The sequence below is a fragment of the Lissotriton helveticus genome, chromosome 3_2 (assembly GCF_964261635.1).
Source record: "Lissotriton helveticus chromosome 3_2, aLisHel1.1, whole genome shotgun sequence".
Lineage (NCBI taxonomy): Eukaryota > Metazoa > Chordata > Amphibia > Caudata > Salamandridae > Lissotriton > Lissotriton helveticus.
In genome coordinates, this window is record NC_136062.1 from 71,783,511 (window position 1) to 71,804,892 (window position 21,382).

A 21,382-nucleotide genomic window follows, 5' to 3' on the forward strand; every position below is an offset into this window, starting at 1 on the left:
GAGCGCACGGTTGTAAAAACAAGCCCGCGAGCAAAAGAGACGCCATGCGATGACCGCGCACATGAACTTGAAAGCGAAGAGGAGACGCCATGCGCTTGCACATTGGCTGTCCGTGCGCGCACATGGGTTGTCTCCCTTCGCTATCAAAAGCCACCGTGTGGGACTTACTGGAGGTAACAGGAGCCCCCCCCCCTTCCCTGGCCCGATTATAGCCCTGAGGATATGATCCTTGGGGTCATTTCCGTTTAAAAAAAAAAAGAATTCCTTTTAAAATGAAAGGAAGGAGGGCCTGGGCCGATTTAGGCTCCGGGAACCCCACCCCCAGGCCAGCCCTGTAGTCCTTTATTCTATTTTTTATTTTTTGGGCCCCTGGTACCCCTGTCTTTAGGGCCTGGCCACAATTTAGTGATCCCCGGGGCGGCAGGGGGGAGGTGGGGTTGGGGCAGCACAGCCCTCCAGCATTATATACCTTATTTAAATTTAAAGCTCCAGGGAGGTGGTAGTCGTCTGGATTGAAGGGTGGGGTACGCAGCCCCCACCCTCCATGTAAAGGTTGTGGGCGGGGGGGGGGGGATCTGCATGCCCCCCCCCATATTTTTCTATTTAAAGCCCTGGGGAGTTGGCCGTCCCAGGGGCTGGATAGGTCCAAGAGGCACCCCAATTATAATTCATGAAACCCCAGGAAGGTGGTGTTCCCTGGGGCCATTTGGGCCATTTTCGGCCCCAGGGAAGGGGAACGGTGCGCGCCCCCTCGAATATTTAAAAAAAAAAAATGCCACAGGACATGGCGGATAATGAAATAATAGCGTAAAAACATGCTGTATTTTTTGGGGAGTTGGGGGGTGGCGGAACCCTGGTTCCTGCCAAATTTCTTTTCTTAATGCTATTTTCGGCCCTGCAGGAGTTGGATCTGCAGAAGGATACTGACAGCACATATGTTATAATTGTGTAGATTGGGCTAATGCAACAATATTGCTGTAAAAAGAAAGAGAAAATGGTCAAAATTGATTACCATGACCATGTATCTCTGTATTTATGTAACCTCTGGAATATCTAATTAGGTACTGGGTGTCTTGCCGAACTTAATTCAGTTATGCTGCAGCCAGTGCCATTAATCCTTAAACCACAGAAATAAGCATACATGCTGTGTATAATAAGAAAGTGTTTGTATGAATGCAAGCCACAGCAATCAATAGGTATTTTCACCCTGAACTGCATAAAACAGGGTTCAGAACCAAGTGCGATGGAAGAAGGGAAAGGAGTTTGTACCTCAATCTCCACGGAGTCATTCACTCCTGTGTCTTCAAGTCCCTCAATATTACTATTGAGATAGCATTGTGTATCTGTACTATGTTAAATCTTTTGAATCTTCACTTACCTAGAAAGACCAACCTTAGTCCTTTCTTCCAGGCTAAACTGTCATCTGTAGAGTTGTTTGAAATACAAGTACGAGATCTCATTGGTGTAACGGGTGGCTTTTATCTTTATCTTCGACTATGAATATCTACCAACCTATGTAGATAGCATTGCTGTTTTACATTGCTGCTATAATGTCATTTAGTTGTATTACTGACTATTTTAGGCACAGTTTAATTTGAACAAAGACCCCCCCACTAAGTAATTTAACATAAATATTGCTATTTATTTGGTAAGACTTTGCTCTCTGGGCGGATCAAGCATGCATGGAACAAGCATGCATGGACTAGGCATTAGACTAAATGTGTATTTTTGTGTGTAATTTACTGTCTTGTTTTTACACTACAGCAACTGAAATACCAATGGCTGAGAACAGGGCAATTTTTTCTCAGTTCTGTGACTTACAACTTAGCATGGGATCCAACAGGTATTTTTCATTTAACAGCACTATTTGATTCTAATGTGTATTTTCTTATTATTTTATTGTGTTTAAAAGTGTAAACTAATACAGTATGTGTAGCTTCTTTAAATATAACATATCTTGTATTTGTAAAATGAATGTTCACCCAAGTCTTGGGTCTCTTGGTGCTGAAATAAGATGTTTATTATAATCCAACTGAATATTCATACGCAGATCCCTGGTTGGGATGTGTTAGTCCACTGAGCCACCTCCTACCATTATAGTGCACGTCTCCGCTGAGGTTGGAGAGTGTTCTGTGGAATTTACGTGTTTCACACCCGTACGCAAACCCTTGCTGGGTATGTATGTATAGGTGTGTGTGTGTGTGTGTGTGTGTGTGTATATATATATATTTATATATATATATATATATATCTATATGTGTGTGTGTGTGCATATATATATATATATATATGTGTGTATATATATATATATATATGTGTGTGTGTGTGTGTGCATATATATATATATATGTGTGTGTGTGTGTGTGTGTGTGTGTGTGTGTGTGTATATATATATATATATATATATATATATATATATATATATATATATATATATATATATATATATATATATATATACGATTCAAGTTCCTGCTCCGTTCTTACACGAGGAAAAGCATTCCTTCAACAACGAAAACCACAGGTACAGACCACTAAAATATATATATATATATATATATATATATATATATATGTATATATATATATATATATATATATATATATATATATATATATATATATATATGTATATATATATATATATATATGTGTGTGTGTGTGTATATATATATATATATATATATATATATATATATATACCATTATATTAGATCACCCATCTGGCGTTAAACGTGCCAGATGAGTGATGTCATTTGTCATTAGAAATTTTAACTGATCCCATCATTAAATAAGAAATTCCTAATAAAAATAGGATATTTATATTACCGTATTTTCCGGCGTATAAGACGACCCGGCGTATAAGACGACCCCCTACTTTTCTTGATAAAATGTAGGTTTCGTGCTATACTCGCCGTATAAGACTACCCCCACTTCCAACGCAGTCCGCCATTTGTCTCTTACTTTTTGCTTGCTTTCGATACTTGCACAGTGTTTGAGTGCCCTCCATTTATTGCCAGTCACCCTCTTTAGAGCAATCGTGTTGTTCTGTTTACTACGGTACTTGCACAGTGCCACCATCACCTACGTTACGTTCGTTCTTGTGTTTGAGTTCCCTAAGGAATCTCCTTGAGCTAAAGAGTAGCCTATTTTGGATACCACAGTGGAGTGCGTGGATTCAAATTTAATTGTGCATAAGATTTGCACCCAAAGCGTTCTTTCTGATATTTGGTTTACGGTACTTGACATCCATTCTTTGGCATTTCATCCAAAATCAATTCAAAATGTAATGTCGTGAATGCTGTCATGTTGGATCATAGAATGTCCTCACTAGATGTGCCCCCCACTTCCCTGTGTTGTACATTGCCATTATCCACATTAGTATTGTTACGTACCGTTCTCATATGCATGGTGGTTTGCTATTATTCACATTACGGTAGTTTTGTTACCGTACTCATATGCATGGTGGTTTGCGGTGGAAATTACTTCTGTTCATTAGCATAGCCTGTGGTGGAGCCAGATGATTTCCCCTGTGTCTCTAGAACAATAAATAGGGTGGATATGCTGCTGGATGCATTAAGGAAAAATTGATGTTTTTAGCAGATTACCGGTACCGTAACTGTAATTTATTTCCCTCTTTCAGATCCGCTTTCAGTGGGTTTGCTTTTGATACTTCCACAGTGCCACCAACATTAGTTCTTGTGTTTGAGTGCCCTCCATTTATTGCAATATTATACCTTACCTCTACTTGGGTAAACACCCATTACAACGCATTTTTTACAACGCACTACCATTACAACGGAACTTTTACAACGCAAATACTATTACAACGCATTTATTTACAACGCATGTTTTTACAACGCAGGTACTTTTACAACGCATACCATTACAACGTAAGTATTGGTAAGTATATAATTATATTTAAAATGTTATATGTTAGTTTTTTTTTAAAGGGGTATTTTTAGGGTTCAGGGTCAGTTTTGGGTTTTTGGGTAAAGGGGTATTTTTAGGGTTCAGGGTCAGTTTTGGGTTTTTGGGTAAAGGGGTATTTTTAGGGTTCAGGGTCAGTTTTGGGTTTTTGGGTAAAAGGGTATTTTTAGGGTTCAGGGTCAGTTTTGGGTTTTTGGGTAAAGGGGTATTTTTAGGGTTCAGGGTCAGTTTTGGGTTTTTGGGTAAAGGGGTATTTTTAGGGTTCAGGGTCAGTTTTCAGTTTTTGGGTAAAGGGGTATTTTTAGGGTTTAGGGTCAGTTTTCAGTTTTTGGGTAAAGGGGTATTTTTAGGGTTCAGGGTCAGTTTTCAGTTTTTGGGTAAAGGGGTATTTTTAGGGTTCAGGGTCAGTTTTCAGTTTTTGGGTAAAGGGGTATTTTTAGGGTTCAGGGTCAGTTTTCAGTTTTTGGGTAAAGGGGTATTTTTAGGGTTTAGGGTCAGTTTTCAGTTTTTGGGTAAAGGGGTATTTTTTGGGTTCAGGGTCAGTTTTGGGTTTTTGGGTAAAAGGGTATTTTTAGGGTTCAGGGTCAGTTTTGGGTTTTTGGGTAAAGGGGTATTTTTAGGGTTCAGGGTCAGTTTTGGGAATTTTAGATAAAGGGGTACAAGAAAAAAATAAAATAAAAATAAATATAAATTAAATTAATTAAATAAAATAAAATTAAATTAAATTAAATACAATTACATTAAATAAAAATAATTTTAAATAATATACAATTAAAAAAATTATATATACTTACCAATACTTACGTTGTAATGGTATGCGTTGTAAAGGTACCTGCGTTGTAAAAAAATGCGTTGTAAATACATGCGTTGTAATAGTATTTGCGTTGTAAAAGTCCCGTTGTAACTGTATGCGTTGTAAAAGTATGCGTTTTAACGTCATACATCCCTCTACTTGCCCACATGTCACTTTTTCCTCCTGTAATGCACCATTTCCTATTGAGAAGCAGTCTGACACCTTCGGGTGAAGTCCGCGCTAAGTAAAAACGCATGAAAACATACTGTCAAATTTCGCACCCGGTGTATAAGACGACCCCCGACTTTCCAAAACATTTTAAGGGGTTAAAAAGTGGTCTTATACGCCGGAAAATACGGTAACTACGTAGATCATTGGTGGGGGACCTTACTAGAGCGAATTAAGGATTAGTGCATATATATCCATTACAGCAATCTTCCGTTTGTTTTAAAGAGTTATGGCTCATTACGCTTTTACAGAAGAATCAGTCATCAACCGTACCATCCTGTTCCCCTCGATCTCAAAAGTACCAACTAGTAGTTGTGCCTGCAGATCACTATTGTTCCACTGCATATGGACGAACTGACTAAGAAAATTGTCCGACAAGAAGTTGTTCTATACAGCGCATACTCCTTAACATGAGTAAGGAGATTAAATCTGGAATTGAAGAGTCAAAAATGTGCTTCGCGCAGTCAAGGCAAAGTCAATCAGAGATCCGGGCCATGTGCGAGAATCTGGAAACCAAAGTGGATGGGCTCTTTGAAAGAACAGGCAGCTTAGAGAATACAGTGGGCGAGCTTAAACTAAAGTTAGACCACGTTGAAACGAAGATTGACTTTGAGAAGAGAGGGAGAAGCAGTAAAAGAAAGAGTTGAGTCCCTAGAGAACTACTCAAGAAGGAACAACCTCAGGATTTTAAAAATCCCGGAGGGAAAAGAGGGAAGCGAACTTAAGAAATACGTTGCAACCCTGCTTAAGGATACCCTTAACCTAGAGGTGCCAGTTTCAGACCTGGAATCTGACATACAAAGGGTACACCGTGACCCCTTCCGTCTCAATCCAGGCAGGACCAAACCCCGGAAGATCCTTGTAAATTTTTTAACCTATGCAACGAAGGAAATTATTCTTAATTTAGCACTCAAAGCTAAAACACTGAAGACCTCGGATTTCTCCTTTGAAGTAAGGTCGGACCTATCTAAAACTACTTTAGATAGACAACGGGAGCTCGGTCAACGAATGGAAAAGTTTAGAGCTCTAGGAGCAACGGTACAGATGCGATTCCCCGCCTTCTTGAGGGTCATGTTTAACAACAAAATGTATAACATCAAGACTCCTCTCGTGGCCGATGAACTACTAATCTCCATCAGTGAATTTTCCTGTACTCCCTGATTTAATTAATTAAGCAGAGCTACAGGAGGAACCCCCAAATTAAATAAATAATAACTGTACTCCCCAGCTTAAAAAAAAAAGAATATACAAAAGGGTGGGCTTTACAGTTATAAAGATTAATAGGGGGGAAAAAAGGGGTAATTAGGGGGGGCACATAGTACGCACATCTAAAAAGAAAGGAGGGGAAAAAAGAAAGGAAAAAAGGAAAAAAAATTAAAAAAACAGAAGTTAAAAGGGAAATAAAACCAAAAAAAAAAAAACGGGTGAAGAAAATAAAGGTAATTTATAAAAAAAAAGGGGAGTTTCTCCTCTTTCCCCTCTCACTCTGTTCTATGACCTAAGATTGATCTTGTCTTATCATTTGTTCACCTATTAAGATGTTAATTAGGTTTATCCCCCCAAAAAAAAACAAAAAAAAAAAAACAACCAACCACCACATAATCTTGATCAAATAACCACCACATAATACTGATTACTTTAGATTGACCGACTTATGGGATAAATGGGGTCCTAGGCAGGAGTACGTCGGGGGCGACAACCTGGCCAGTTATCCGGCCAGAGTAAGTAGGGGGGGGGGGTTCCAGGAGAGGGAGGGGGGAGGGGGGGGGGAAGCACAAAAAAGTCCTCGTAAGCAAAACCTTAAAAGTCGAAAACCTATCGATTCCAGGGCGTACTGTTTAAGAGTGGTCGTTATCCAAAACAATAAACTGATAAATATTGGAAGGTCAAATGAAGGAAAAATTAAAAAAAATAATAAAGAGCAAATGGGAGTGCAGGGCAATGGAATGGTAGAGAAAAATGAGAGACATTAAATTTCTCTCCTGGAACGTAAACGGCCTGCGCGTACGAGGGAGAAGAAATAAAATTATGCAGTACCTCAGAGACTCGCCCGCGCAGATCATAACGATCCTGGAGACACACTTAAATAAGCAAGAGATCACAGATACTTTTAAAAAATTGAAATGGGTCGATAAATTCGTTAGCACAGATCATAATGCTAGCATTCGTGGATTAGTCATCATATTCAAAAAAGGCGCTAGGGTTCAGATCGAGGATTGGAAGACAGATCCGAATGGTAGATGGTTGATAGCTAACGTTCAGTTAGATCTAAGGAGATTTACCCTAGTGGGTTACTATGGCCCTAACCAAGATGACCCCTCCTATCTAAATACAATACAAAATCATTTGATTACTATTACCAATCCAATAATCTGGATGGGAGACTTTAATCTAGTATTGGATCCCAAACTGGATAAATCCCCTAGCTCTAGGGCTATAATCCACAACAAAACAAGAGACGCCCTTTTGTGCTGTATGTCCAATTTGGAACTGGAAGATCTTTGGAGACAAAGAGCCGGGAAAACGTTGGGGGTCTCTTTCCACAATTACAAATACAAGCATAAATCCCGAATAGACTATGCTCTATTTAGTTTCTCTTTAAAAGATTCTATAAAGAACATAATATATTTACCAGCGCACATATCGGATCATTCTGCCATCCTCTTCTCGTTCACACTAGATCTAGAACCTACTTTCGCCTAATGGTCTTTTGACCGTACTCTACTATTAGAGGAAACGGAAAGAGAATACCTTCTATCCGAAACCGATTCCTTTCTAGAGCAGAACTTAGACACTGCCCCACTGGTCAGCGTGTGGGAGACATGGAAAGCGTACATTAGGGGCTGAATCAATAATCGGGCGTCCTACAGAAAAAAGAAATATAGAGAGGAATTACTATTAATAGAGCAAGATCTGGTAAGACTGGACTCCGTAGATCAAGCACACTCTGTTAACTCAGAAAAGAAAAGAGAGCTAAAAGATAAGCTAGAGACATTACTACAGGAGAGACTAAACAAACGATAGCAGGCCAGTAAACTTTCCCACTTTGAATATGGTGAATCAGCAGGGAAGCTGCTAGCCTGGAAAATAAAAGCAGACCAGGCTAGGAATCATATAAAAGAAGTGAGAGTAACTGGAGAATCAAATAGTAGGAAAACTGATCTCGAGATTGGCGAAGCCGTTAGCGCTTTCTTTCATAATATATATATATATACAGACGAAATAACTGTTAGCACTGAGGAAAGAAACGAATGGCTGGGAAAGATGAACCTTCCTGGGTTAAAGGAGCACCAGAGTGAGAATCTAGATCAAGAAATAACTGAGGGGGAAGTCGAAAGTGTTATAAAACATCTAAAATTGGGGAAAGCCGCAGGACCGGATGGGATTCCGGGTGAATTATATCGTGTGCTTAATTCCACACTCACCCCGGTACTAACGAAGCTGTTTAATGGCATATTACTAAGAGGGGAGACACCGCCTAGTTCCTGGGGAGAAGCAAATATTGCCTTAATTTTAAAATCAGGCAAGGACCCAATGGACTGCGGCTCATATTGTCCAATCTCGCTTCTCAACAATGATTATAAGATCTTTTCGTCAATTCTGGCCGCTCGTTTGGGAAGCGAGATTGGAGATATCATACATCAAGACCAAAAGGGATTTATAAGAGGCCGACAACTTGCCGATTTAACATACGATCTAGTCGGAGCTATAGATATTGCCTCTACCTTTTGCTCTACCTCTTGCAATCATGACTCTCGATGCAACAAAAGCATTCGACAGGGTAAATTGGTCTTATCTAAATGCTGCCATGGAAAAGTTTAAATTGGGCCCCAAATTCTGTAGAGCAGTAGGCTTATTATATAAAAATCCGAGGGCGAGTCTGCTAATTAACGGCACACGCACAAATCCCTTTGAAATCAATAGAGGAACAAGACAGGGGTGTCCTCTTTCCCCCCTATTATTTAATATCTATCTGGAACCATTTGCTCACACTATAAGAGACGACTCCAATATTCCGCCCTTTTTGTTCTTTGGGTGGGAAAAGAAAGTCGGGCTGTATGCTGATGACATTCTCATTTACACAACAGACCCGACACAGGCATTTCCCACTGTCATTAAAAGCGCAGAGGAATTTGGGAAGTACTCAGGTTATGAAGTTAACGCTGGGAAGACAGAGATAATGGCCTGGAACATCACAAATCTTCAGCTCCCTTTAAGAACCTCAATGCGTTACCTGGGTATAAAAATCACAAAAGACCCCAATCTTCTGGCCCAGACTAACCTAGACCGTATCTCACGCGAATCTAAATCATTAATGAAATCTTGGTCTTTTCTCCCTCTCACCATTTATGGGAGAACCAGCCTAGTAAAAATGTCCATTCTCCCCAAATACACATTCATCTTCAACACCATTCCTTTAATATTCGATACCAACCAATTACTAAAATGTCAACAAAATATCAATTCATTTGTTTGGTGCTATAAGTCAACCAGGCTGGCATGGAAGAAGTTGAGAAGGAGAAGGGAAAAAGGAGGGCTCGCCTTGCCAGACCTGGAATATTATGCTTGGGCCTTCCACCTGACCCACTCCAGGATGTTATTAAAGTCCCCACTAGACAATTCGAACGGACATATGTTCAAAGCAATGCTACTGGGCTCTGATCTTCCTCAGGACGGATTCCTATTCAAATTTGGGCATCAGAGATTTTTCAAAAAAGTCAGGCTAAAGACACTATATTGTCCCATAAAAGAATGGTCCCAAATCAAATCCAAGGCGGGGATTGCATACTTTTCCAACTATGCACCGATCTGGGACTTCCGAGGGCTCTCACCGCATTACACTCAGACGGTTAAAACAGTCCTACTAGAAGCAGGAATTACACGATGGGGAGAACTGGTGGTAGATGGCTCTTATATCGAATGGGAACATTTCTCAGACAGTGTAACTTCACCCCTATCTTGGTTTGTTTATAGACCGCTTTCTAGTTCGTTGCGCTCTCAAACTAATAAAAAGATCAAATTTGGAGGATACAGCTCGCTAGAAAAGAATCTACTTGAAAAACTCTATAGAGGTAAGGAGATTGCCTCTCATTACTGGAGCATTATGGAAGAAAGGGAGGATGAGCTTAATCTTCCGATGAAACTATGGGGAGGAGAGGTAGAACCCCAGGCAGAAGTGAAATGGATAGAATCCTTTACACTTCTCTATAAGATCATAAAAACAGCTTGGCTGAGGCGCAACCAACTATTTACATTACATCGGGCGTATTATTCCCCTAAAAGACTTTCCAAGTTCCAACCAGGGAAGTGTTGCAGTAAATGTTTTTTTCCAGCTGCCTCAGACTTGCATATGTTCTGGGAATGTCCGAACATTACTACTTTCTGGCAAGAAATCAAGATATCACTGGAGTCAATTCTCAAAATCTCTATCCCTTTCTCTTGGTCTTTAGCAATATTTGGACTAAGTGATAACATCAAGGGATTAGAAAGAGAGTTCCTATATTATGCCATACTACTAGCAAGAAGACAAATTTGTAAAAACTGGGTTAACATCAACCCACCGATCCATGCAGAGTGGTTGTCCTCACTTTATGTAACATCAAAAGTAGATCTGGGCAGAACGTGTAGCCCCCGTACAGTGAGATTTTGGAATTTCATAATTGAGTGGAGACGGAACAACTAGGAGCCCGGGGTTTTTTCCCCCCCCCCCCCCCCCCGGGTCCGATGATTAAGCCTGAGTCTCCATGTCCAACGGGAGGCACCCCGAGCCATAGTAGTATTGGACTATCAGCCTATTATGGGCTTGTTTTGGAGTCAGTTCGTGTGGGGTCCTCTTTCCCTGCTATGACACCAGGCCAGCCTTCCTGGAACACTTGACGGTATCTTAACGGTACAGAGGCGACTGTGTCTTGCGGTTGGAATGCCCCCGGATCGATTAAGTGGCTAATGAGGACAAAAAAAAGAAGTTGTTTTATTACACAAATTTTGATGAGAATGTTTGTCTTCACAAAAAAATAACCTAGTCTTCTATTATATTTACTCTTTATTTAATTTAATTTATTTTTAGAGTTTTCTAGAGCGCGAACCAGACCCAAGATAGGGTAACAGAGCGCTTTACAAAGTGAGCAGGGAAAGAAAAGCACCTTTGTTACCAACAAAACAGATTAAAAAACAACGCAAATAAGTAACAACAAGGACATAATAAGTTCAGGGGATACAGGCAGAGTAGAGAATAGCTCTGCGATAGGGAGTCAAATCAGACTTGAGAAAGTCTTATCTTCAAGATAGAAGTTGAAGCTGGCTTGGTGTTTGTGCGGATTTTAAGGTAGGAATTTGCTCAACAGGAATGATTTTGCTTCCTTTTTGAAGAGGAAAGTTGAGGTGATTTTTCTGATGAATGGCAGAAGCGAGTTCCAGATTCTTGGCGCCGTTCCAGAAAATGCTCTGTTGGAGGTTTTAGTCTTGTTGAACCATGCGGGTTTCAGGAGTAGGTTATCTGTGCTCCTGAAATGTCTGTTTCCTCCAGATAGAGTACATTTTTGGGCTGGGAACTGCGGGGTATTGTGGTGTAAGGCCTTATGAGTAATACAAGCAATCTTTAAGTGAATACGAGCATCACAGGGTAGCCAGTTGAGTGCCTTCAGGTGTGGCGATATGTGGTCGAATTTCCTTGATCACGTAATGTGTCTAGCTGCGGCGTTGAGACAAGCTTTTAGAGGTGCGGTAGCGGTTTTGGGAAGCCCAGAAAAGGTGGAGCAACCGTACTCCAGCCTTGAGATGACTAAGGCCTGAACTGCACTTTTGAGGTCAGGGATCTCGATTAATGGCTTTATTTTTCTTAGATAGTTGAGGTGAAAGCGAGCATTTTTAGCCATCAAGTTAATGTGAGCTTCCATGTTAAGATTCTTATCCAGTGTGACTCCAAGTGATATTGTGTAGTCCACCAGCGTTGGGGTGCATTTCAGGGCGGTGATCATTTTGGCGCATCCCTTTATCTCTTGAGAGTTATTGGGGGGGGGGGGCAGGGGTGGATTAAGAGAAATTCAGTTTTTTGTGAATTTAACTTGAGGAAGTTGGTCGTTTTTTTCTGGAGCTAGATTCATTAACTTTATCTCTTCAATGGAGTTGATTTCGATGTAAAGTTGGGTGTCGTCCGCGTACATGTGGTAGGAGATGCTTGCCTGCTGTAGTAGATCAGTGAGTGGTTCAACATATAAATTGAATAGAGTGGGAGACAAGGTAGAGCCTTGAGGTACTCCTAGTAGGTTAAGTGAGGATAGATAAAGGATCTTGTTGGTCATGAATGATTGTGTTCTATTTTCCAGAAAGGATTTGAACCATAGAAGGACTGTGCCAGAAAAGCCCATCCTGTCTTCTAGTCTTCTTAGAAGTTTGTCGTGGGTGACCGTATCAAAGGCTGATGAGAGGTCAAGCAAGACTAGCAGGCATGTTTCATTGCAGTCAAGAGCTAAGAGGGCGTCGTCTACTATATGTAGGATGGCTGTTTCAGTGCTATGGCCAGGTCTGAAACCCGATTGGTGTATGTTCAATAAATTGAAGTTTGTGATGTGTAATTTGAGTAGTTGTTGAACACATTTTTCCAAGATCTTTGCTAGCATGGGAATGTTGGTTATTGGTCGGAAGTTGTTGGGGTCGGAGTTGTTAGCTGTCGATTTTTTTAGAATAGGAGTAACTTGACCAGATTTTAGGCAGTCCGGGATGTGACCTTGTGAAAGCGAGGCATTAATGATCTTGGTCCAGAGAGGGGATATGATATGATAGATGTGGGGTAGGCACTTTGCTGGGACAGAGTTATTGAAGTGGTTGTTGAGTTTAGTAGTTGTTAGAATTTTGGTGATATCGAGATCATAACATTTGAAGTTGGACCAGTGAGAATTGTTTTTGGGAAGAGATCGCTTATTTGGTACCAAGTTAGTAGCTTGACTGATCTTTGGGGTGGCTAAGTTGGTAACAGCCATATTGAGTTCAAGTTGGAGGGAATTCATTTTTACTGTGAAGAATGAGGAAAATTTGTCACTCCTTAGCTGTGAGGTTGATGCTAAGAGTGAAGATTTGGCCAGTTTGTTCGATTGTTGATTCAGAACTTCGAAGAGTTTTTTAGGTCTATTTTTAGCATTCTCTAGTTCTGATTTGAAGTAGTCTTTTTTTGATCTTAGATTATTTTTATTGTATGATTTTCCTGCTTTTCGGAGTAGTTTCAGCTGGGGGGGGAGGGGTGAAGCCTCCATTTCCGTTTAGTTGATCTGAGTTTGCGTCTCTCCTCATTCAGGGCTTCACTGAACCATGGGTTTTCATCCTTGTCAGGTATTCTTTTGAGTTTTGGCGGTGCGGCTTGGTTGAATATTTTGTCATCGTGGAGTTATAGTGACCAGTGAGGGCAGTGACGTCTCCTATGTTGTTTTGGGGGGATTAGCGCCTTTTCACATTGGGAGGCTAGCTTGATCCAGTTGATGTTCTTAGTGTCTCTTATCCATTGTTTAGGTTTAATTTGTTGTGGGAGGATTTTCTTGTTACAAGAGGGGATTTGGAAGGTGATAATGTGATGGTCTGACCAGTCACAAGGTGTAATCGAGATCGATTTAATAGTATTTCGTTTGGAAATTAGGCAGTCTAGCGTGGCACCTTTTGAGTGAGTGGGCTCTGAGATAGCTTGGATCAGGGAGTGGTAGGCAAGGAAGGTTTTAAGGGCGTTGACCTGCTTGTCCAGTTTGTTCTCCCAGTGGAGATTGAAATCACTCAGGAAAATTTAATTCGAGTGAGGGGACGAGTTTGCTGTGATGATTTCCATAAGTCGGTCTGTGAAAGTTATGTTTTGGCCAGGAGGATGGTAGAATATATGTAATTTGAGGGAGTGGTTGCTAGGTGAATTCACAGAGATCCCAAGATATTCAGAGTCCAGGGGTTCCGAGTGAAATTTTGAGATGGTGAGGTCAGAACGATATATGCAGGCTAAGCCTCCGCCTATTTTGTGAGGTCTGTCTAGTCTAATGATGTTGAAGTCTGGGGGGACCTGAAGGTCAAGGCATGGAGAGGTTGATTCCTTGAGCCTTGTTTCAGTGAGGATAAATATGTCAATTTTCATGCTAAGGATGAGGTCGGCAATGTCAGAAGCGTGTTTAGGGGCTGAACAGCAATTTAGTAGAAGGCAGGAAATCTGGTTTAGGCATTCTTTAGACTAGGCTCCTGGTTATCTTGGATTGGGGTTTAGAGTGAAGATTATTCTGGTTTATTCCTCTATGGCTAGGATGTGAGGTTCTGCATGGGTTAATGGAGACTAGGTGGATAGCGTATTCCTCTTTGTCTAAGACCTGGTCGGATGGAGATTTGTACAGCCGTAACAGTTTGCAACTCCTGGTCCGTAATGCAATTGGAGATATTGCGCGTGCGCAAGTATCGATTGTCTAGAGGCAGGGGGATAGTTTTCGTCATGTTGTCAGCTGTCTTTAGCGAGTTTTGAAGATACTTTAGTTTAGTAAGCGCTTCATCCGCAAGTTGTAAGATAGTTTTGATTCAAAGGATAACGTTTTGAAGGTTTCTAGATGTGCGGTAATAGGTCTTGAGACAGTCTTGCAATTGCATTGCAACGTCCTCTGTTTTGGATAGTTCTTATGGTATTCAAATCCAGAAATATTTTTTTTAAACCATCTGCATTGAGATTTTGTATTATTCAATACAGTGAACAGGGCAAACTGTACAACAATTACGGCAGAGTACCAGTATTGTACAATTCAGACCTTTATCCATGCACACATAAATATGATATCTGTATAATGCTTGGGGCATGAATTCGATAACTGAGCCAAACTATGAGTCGTGTTATGACCTAAGGGATCTGGGGTGTGCTTTTACAATACAAAGTTTGCCAGCAGTCCTAATAGTGGTGTGGGGTGGTCAGACTGGGGGGGTGGGAGGGAAGTGGGGGCGCAGTTAGTGTACGCAGCACCTACGGTACCCTATCTTGTAACCATATGGCAGGGAGAGGCAGCCATAAGCGGGCAGGAGGGGGAAAGGGTAAAGAGGTTGGTAGGGAGGGAATATTCTCAGGGGCTCCAATTTATCAGTATCTACTTAGGCAGGTGTTGTGATGCTTCTAGTTAGTCCGAGGTAGCACTGTGGGAGTCCAAACTGATTTCCTTTCACATATGACATTTCATAGGATTCCAAACAAACATACAACTTCCCCTATTGTCAAAATGCTGCATCAAAATGGTTCAAACACATTTCTTTACATTGGCTCCTGGTCATTCTGCATCTCAGAGGTACATCCGTTTCCAATATTCCAGAGTCCAGACTAGTGTAACTTGTTGATTTTGGTTACGGATTTTCTTATAACGCCCAAAACCTTGCATATCTGATTTTCTGACATGTGTGATCACTTCCCTAGGTTGTAATAGAATAGGTTTAATCATGACAAATCTTTAACTTGAAGGCACAGTTCTTTAAGGTCTCCAACGTATTAACCCTTTTATTTATTGTTGATGATTTGAATTATTGATTAATGGTGATGATTCACCTGTTTAAATATTGTAATGGTTATGTGTTTTCCATTAAGTACTGCTCAATCAATAGATAATCCACGTGTTGAATTGCCCACTATACTCTTGCAGTTATCTAGTTGTAATTATTCCTTACTGTGCTGACAGGCAACCAGCTATTGACAGCAACTGATTGTTTACAACTTTGGGCTCCTCCAACAAGTGATATTCCTGAAGAAGATGAGGAAGATATTGGGTCAGAAGGAAGACCTGATAGATTCCATCAAGTTTTAAATGACTGGACCTGCATCTGGCAATGCAAGTAAGTTCCATTTCTTTCAGAGGCAATAGTGGTGAATACGAGAACAGAAGCAGGAGGAATAGACTCATGAGGTGCTAGGGGTGCTGATAACCCCAAGGTGTTTCCTAATAACAGCATTCGGAATTGACCTCCTTGCATCTTTGGCCTGATACAACCAAAATATTCACTTTAATAAAAAGGGAAATTTAAGGAGTGGGCACTGTAAATTGAAGCACTTCTGGCTGCCTAACAGCGGTTTCAGGCTTGCTTGAACATGTTAAGGGTTCTATCATGTGCTAATAAGATAGTGATTGGCACGGAGGCGACATATCTATATTGACTGCAGAACTCCACAGTGTTGTACTGTTCATTTTCAATTCTCCTGAGAAATTGCTCTATATACAAACTGTATTGTGATACCAGAGCTGCACTATACTGAAAATTTACTCAATAGTAAAAATTTCAAGTATTCCCCCCAATAAGTGGTCATGAGAAGTTACATTTCTCGAATCCCCCTTAAAACAGCTTAGTCTTTCTTGAACTCTGAGGTTGTAAGATACGATTTAGGAGACCAGTATTGTTACTACAAAATCAATGTCTATAAGCTCATGCAAAACTGTATGGTTTTCACACAGGACTGCTGTTTCGGTTCATTTGATGGAATGGTCCCCTGATGGCGAATACTTTGCGACAGCTGGAAAGGTAAGACTATAGAAGCCTACCCAAGTCAAGTGTTTGTTTCATGTGACCTCTGTAACTAAGCAATTCACATTTTAATGTTATACTTGCTGTAAAGTGCATCAAAAATAAACAGTACAGTTAGTAGTTCTTCCCTCATTGGGAAGAATAATTGCAGCACACTAGTTCTGGTAATTTATTTTGTTTGGAGTTTTTAATGGGATCTCTTTAGGTTTTTAGACCATAATTTGTCCTAAATCACTGTTTAAAATTGCTTTTAATTATACAAATGGCATGATTTTTAGGGCATTATATTTCTTGGTTCACCATGAAGACTTGTGTAGAGACTACGTTTATAAAGTCACAACATTGTTATTTAAACAGCTTAAAACAATAAACGTTTTTAACATAGCTCCTAATTTGAATGCAGTATTGAAATACTATTTTTTGCATAATCGCAGCTGTTTGCTCCACTAGCAGTTTCAAGCTCTACTTAGAAACCTGTAGTTTTCCAAGTGTTTCTGCTATTCTCAAATATAATATGAACTTTGTTTCAATCTGACACAAAGGGTTGCCGTCTAAATGTACATGACCATAATTACGTCTAAATCTGGTAAAACGTTGCCTGCTTGATTCAGGCGTCACGCATCCAGCCCAGGCTGTGGTCCTTTACAATCTGTGGAGAAGCTGTGTGTTGCTTCCTGGTGTCACAGCCCCACTATGGCTATCCTTTAGCTCTCCATATGTCATAGATTAATTCATGAAAGAGCTACACAAATATTAAGACCTAACCTTTCACCTTCTCACTTACACTGGCTGCCTCTCCAGACCCTACTGCATCTTCTATTAATGAGTGAACAGCAACATGTCATGCTAACATGTACTAAAAATCTTAGGTGGCCATTGCACCCGAAAAAGGCATTCCATTCCGATACCTGAAATTGAAGTACAAATTGGATAAGACCATAAAACAAACCTAAAGTTATGGACACAGGGTAAGGAATCGCATCCAGTTTTAATATTTCAAAGCTAATCTATTCGTCACATGAACATATAAAGGAGGCAAAATATTGTAGAATATTTAATCTCCGAGTTTCATTAATTCATAAGCAATTATCTCTCTGAAACCCCTAGATTCGTTTGTCAGGGCAAAATGAGATGCTGTTTTCGGTGTCATTTATAGTATTCAACAAGAATAGTGCCCACACTAAAGCAGTTAGTACCAACCATGTACGTAGAAACTCAAACAAGCCTGTGAATAATTGGATCATACTTACCTTTTGTTATGGTTTGATGGAATCTGCCTTACTTGATTGTTTATTGACGTAATCTTCCTTATTTGATTGTTGATTGGTTCCTTTTTATTACATTAATGCGTAATATGCCTAAAAGCTTTTTTATGTCTTGAGTATTTTTATTTCTCTTTCTAGGATGATTGCCTCTTAAAGGTGTGGTATCCTCTTACCAGTTGGAAGTCTGCTATTCTGACCCTGGAAATTCAAGAAAAGAAAACTTCTCCACCTTCGTTCTCCTTTGTTTACTTGGCCCATCCTCGAGCTGTAACAGGATTTTCATGGCGCAATATGAGCAAATGTATGCCCAGGTCAGAAACCCCTTTGTGTCTTTCTTCTTATGACCTCTTAGCATCCACCATTGATTATCATCCTTGGAACTGGCGATAAGCAATGGTTAAGAACACTTCTGAGGGGCAGGTTTTGCAATATGTTTGACTAAAATGAATGGGTGCAATCTAAAAAGTTAACGGCAGCTTTCTTTGAAAGGTTAAAGATGTTTTTGAGGTGACTGTTGAAGAAAAACTGTTGATAACTACTTTGTGTTTATTAGTATTACATGCTAAATATGTATTCCTTTACATTGCCTACTTGACTTAAATTTGCTGAGCACCATGTTAATTCACGGTCAATGCATATTCGTTTAATACATGCAGGGCGTGTTGTTTTTTTATTCCTTAGCCTTTCATCTTACCTGTGAATGTCTATTTGGGATCACTTCCTTTCCTTTTGATAACATAACATGATTTATAATATTACATAGAGGAAACTTGTTGCAGTAAATGTTTCAGGCCGTCAAAGTCTAACTACTTTAGACAGTAATCACTGAGCATCCATGGCACAATCTCTTCGCAATAAGAGCTGTGCTGAATGCGGTGAAATAAGACTTGTTCTCATGTGCCAGTGGTATCCATTGTTGTTTAGGCACCTACTACTCGAGTCTGGTAAGATGATTGGCATCAGTTATTGGCTTCCAATGCGTTCTTATTCTAGCTGCATAGTAGCAGCATCCATATGGGTACTGTAGGTGAAATGTGTAGTGCAAGCTGTTTCGAGGTGCCAAGGAAGGGTTGGTCCTTTTCCATTCAACCATATACAACAAGGATCTGAAGGGGGTAAAGAACAGGTCGCCCCCCACTCACGAAATTATAAACAACAATGGACCTGTTCAAAAGGTAGATACATAGCTCAGTGACCCCTCCAAACATGTACAGTCATCCAACTTTGTGTGACAGACCAGTGATTATCCTTATGCCGTCTGATCAAGAGGGACCTGGATCACCAGATAGTTATTCAAAACGGTTGAGTCTGTGAGTTCTGTCTCCCGTGGTATATCCGACCCTCTGGTGTAAAATAACCAAGCAAGAAGGAGAAAAGGTGAGATGGGATTATCAGTGCCTCACGGGAGTAACAATGGAATAGGGTAGATGTCCTTTAAACATACATGATATGTGGCCATATGAATTCCTCGTTGAGGCCTCCTTGAGAGTAGGTCCCTCACTTCTCCCCCTGAAAGAGCGATATGTGGGGGTAACCGCCCAGGTTTGCATGCAGGGCAAAGAATACTGAATGGCCATGCTTTTCCCCATCTTTACTCATACAGTTTTGGGACCTTAAGGTATTACAAAACGGTTGTTATCATCTAAATAAAATGATGTATAAAATACCTTTGATGGACAAACATAGGTATTAAGCAGATTGAGTGGGATCACTCCTCTGCAAAGTTCACCTGCCATATTTTATGAATAGATGCACTAAGGACACCGACATTAGAACTCTAAGTTCAGAAGTATGAATCTTTAATTCGGAAGTATGAACTCTGAATTCTAAAATTGTATACCTGGGCTTACTCGTGGTCATTGATAATGATGATACACTTGATACATCTAGGTCCTGTACACTAAGGTGTAATATTCAGGAATAGACCTCATAACACATCTACTATGACTATATTGACTAACGGTACACCCACATCGTACATGTAATTTCACTGAGGGCTCCCTGTTAAAAACACTTGTACAATATGGTGCCCACTCATGCCCTTCATTCTGGTATAAGAAAGCTGGGTTAGAAGAGGGATGGAAGGCACATGCGCCGACGTGGCACGCTATGCTGTGAAAATCGGCATCGCCCACCGACTACGTGAGGTGCTGAGCTAATGCCGGACACCCGCGCTGTCAAGGGAAGCGGTTACCAGACAGGCAAGGGAACGGGCGGAAATATGTACTCTATGTGAGAAGTTGGCCTGGTATATGATGTCCACTATTCTAGTGGGCACCTTGCACCAGTCCAATCAACCCTTATTGATGGTAGGTGAAGAAGGGCCAAGGGGCCCGAAATGCATAGGGCGGGCGTTGAAAATATGTTCTTAATGTTGAAGCCATGACTATGAAATGTTTGACATGTAATCCAATGATGTTCACAATTGGTTATTAAATGTTTTATTTTTTGGAAACGCAAAGTAAACAACTATGAAAGTCATAATACTATGATGGTTTTGATCATTTAAAAGTTATATTGTTGTTGTTTTTTAATTATAGAATTTAAGTTTACAACAGAAACAGTAGCACTCCAGCTGGAAGTGCAACAGTGCGCATTAGGTCAAGCGTTTCTCGCTTGGTTCTTGTTAGGTTATAAAGTCAACCTTATAGAAAGCTATCCTAGTGGTAGCTGTGGAGAGCAGCCTTCAGGCTAAGACTTGGAGACGAGTTAAGCAAGTTGTTTCACCATTTATAATCCCTTGAGTACCAAATGAAAGCACACCACACAAGGTATATATCAAATATATATGTATTTATTCTAAACACAACCCCTCTGCACTCTTTATGAAGTCAGAGGTAAAAGTACAATACAAGGAACTTAATTAGCATACGATAAGTTGCACAGTATACGTTTTGCCCTCGGGACCCCACAAACCATATACTAAAATAGTGGTATAAGAACCATGTGAGTTAGAAAGCAGGCCTGGGTCCTGTGTAATAGCTGGGGCCTCTAGGAACAACCAAAGGTTAGGATGTAGGAAGCCCATGGGAGACGCATGCAGTGTCTAAACACAGCCGCGGGTTACCATTGACTTTCTATGAGAAACAAACAAGTTACAAAGTTACAGTTTAAGGGTACTTCTAGGTGAACTACGATGGAACCCTTTTAGACTAGGACACTTCCAGAGTCGAGACCCACGGGAGCACCGGAATACTCGTGTTACCTCACCCAGGAAGCCGGGTGCATAGGTGTCTTTTCGTGTCGGGTTTCGTCATCGATTCCAATGGAGAGCTGCGAAGAAGTGCTGCAGGCGACCAGAGGAAAAGTGTCCGGGTGGATCCAAGGGTGGATCGGAGATGTGAAGAACCTGAAAGCAGAGAAGGCAGGGTCTGGGCCACTAGCCAGTGACCAGGGCGGCGATAGGAAGATGCCACCAGATGCCGGGTGATTTCAGGTGAAAATATGAAGCTTGTCTCTTCAGCCACGGGGACCAGGAGGCGTCGACGACGACCAGGTGCTGGATTCGAGCTGTCCCACGAAGGATCTAGTTGACAGCGGTGTCGGTATCCAGATTGGACCCAACAAGCCTTAGCAAACCCAATCCACGCAGGATGTCGAGATTGGCTTTGGTGCAGACCAGCAAGGTCTGAGGAACTTATCCTTTGTAGGGAAGTTGGAGCAA

General features: G+C 40.7%; 1 protein-coding gene across 2 annotated transcripts in view; it reads left to right on the top strand.

Moving 5' to 3' along the window:
- Nucleotides 1-21,382, top strand: part of DMXL2 (Dmx like 2) — a 1,907,871-nt gene that overhangs the window by 82,087 nt on the left and 1,804,402 nt on the right. For both annotated transcript variants that reach the window (XM_078684818.1, XM_078684819.1), the window contains exons 4-7: nucleotides 1,765-1,843; nucleotides 15,616-15,769; nucleotides 16,384-16,450; nucleotides 17,857-18,029. In XM_078684818.1, coding sequence (XP_078540944.1) covers nucleotides 1,765-1,843; nucleotides 15,616-15,769; nucleotides 16,384-16,450; nucleotides 17,857-18,029 — 473 coding nt within the window. The remainder of the gene's footprint in view (nucleotides 1-1,764; nucleotides 1,844-15,615; nucleotides 15,770-16,383; nucleotides 16,451-17,856; nucleotides 18,030-21,382) is intronic.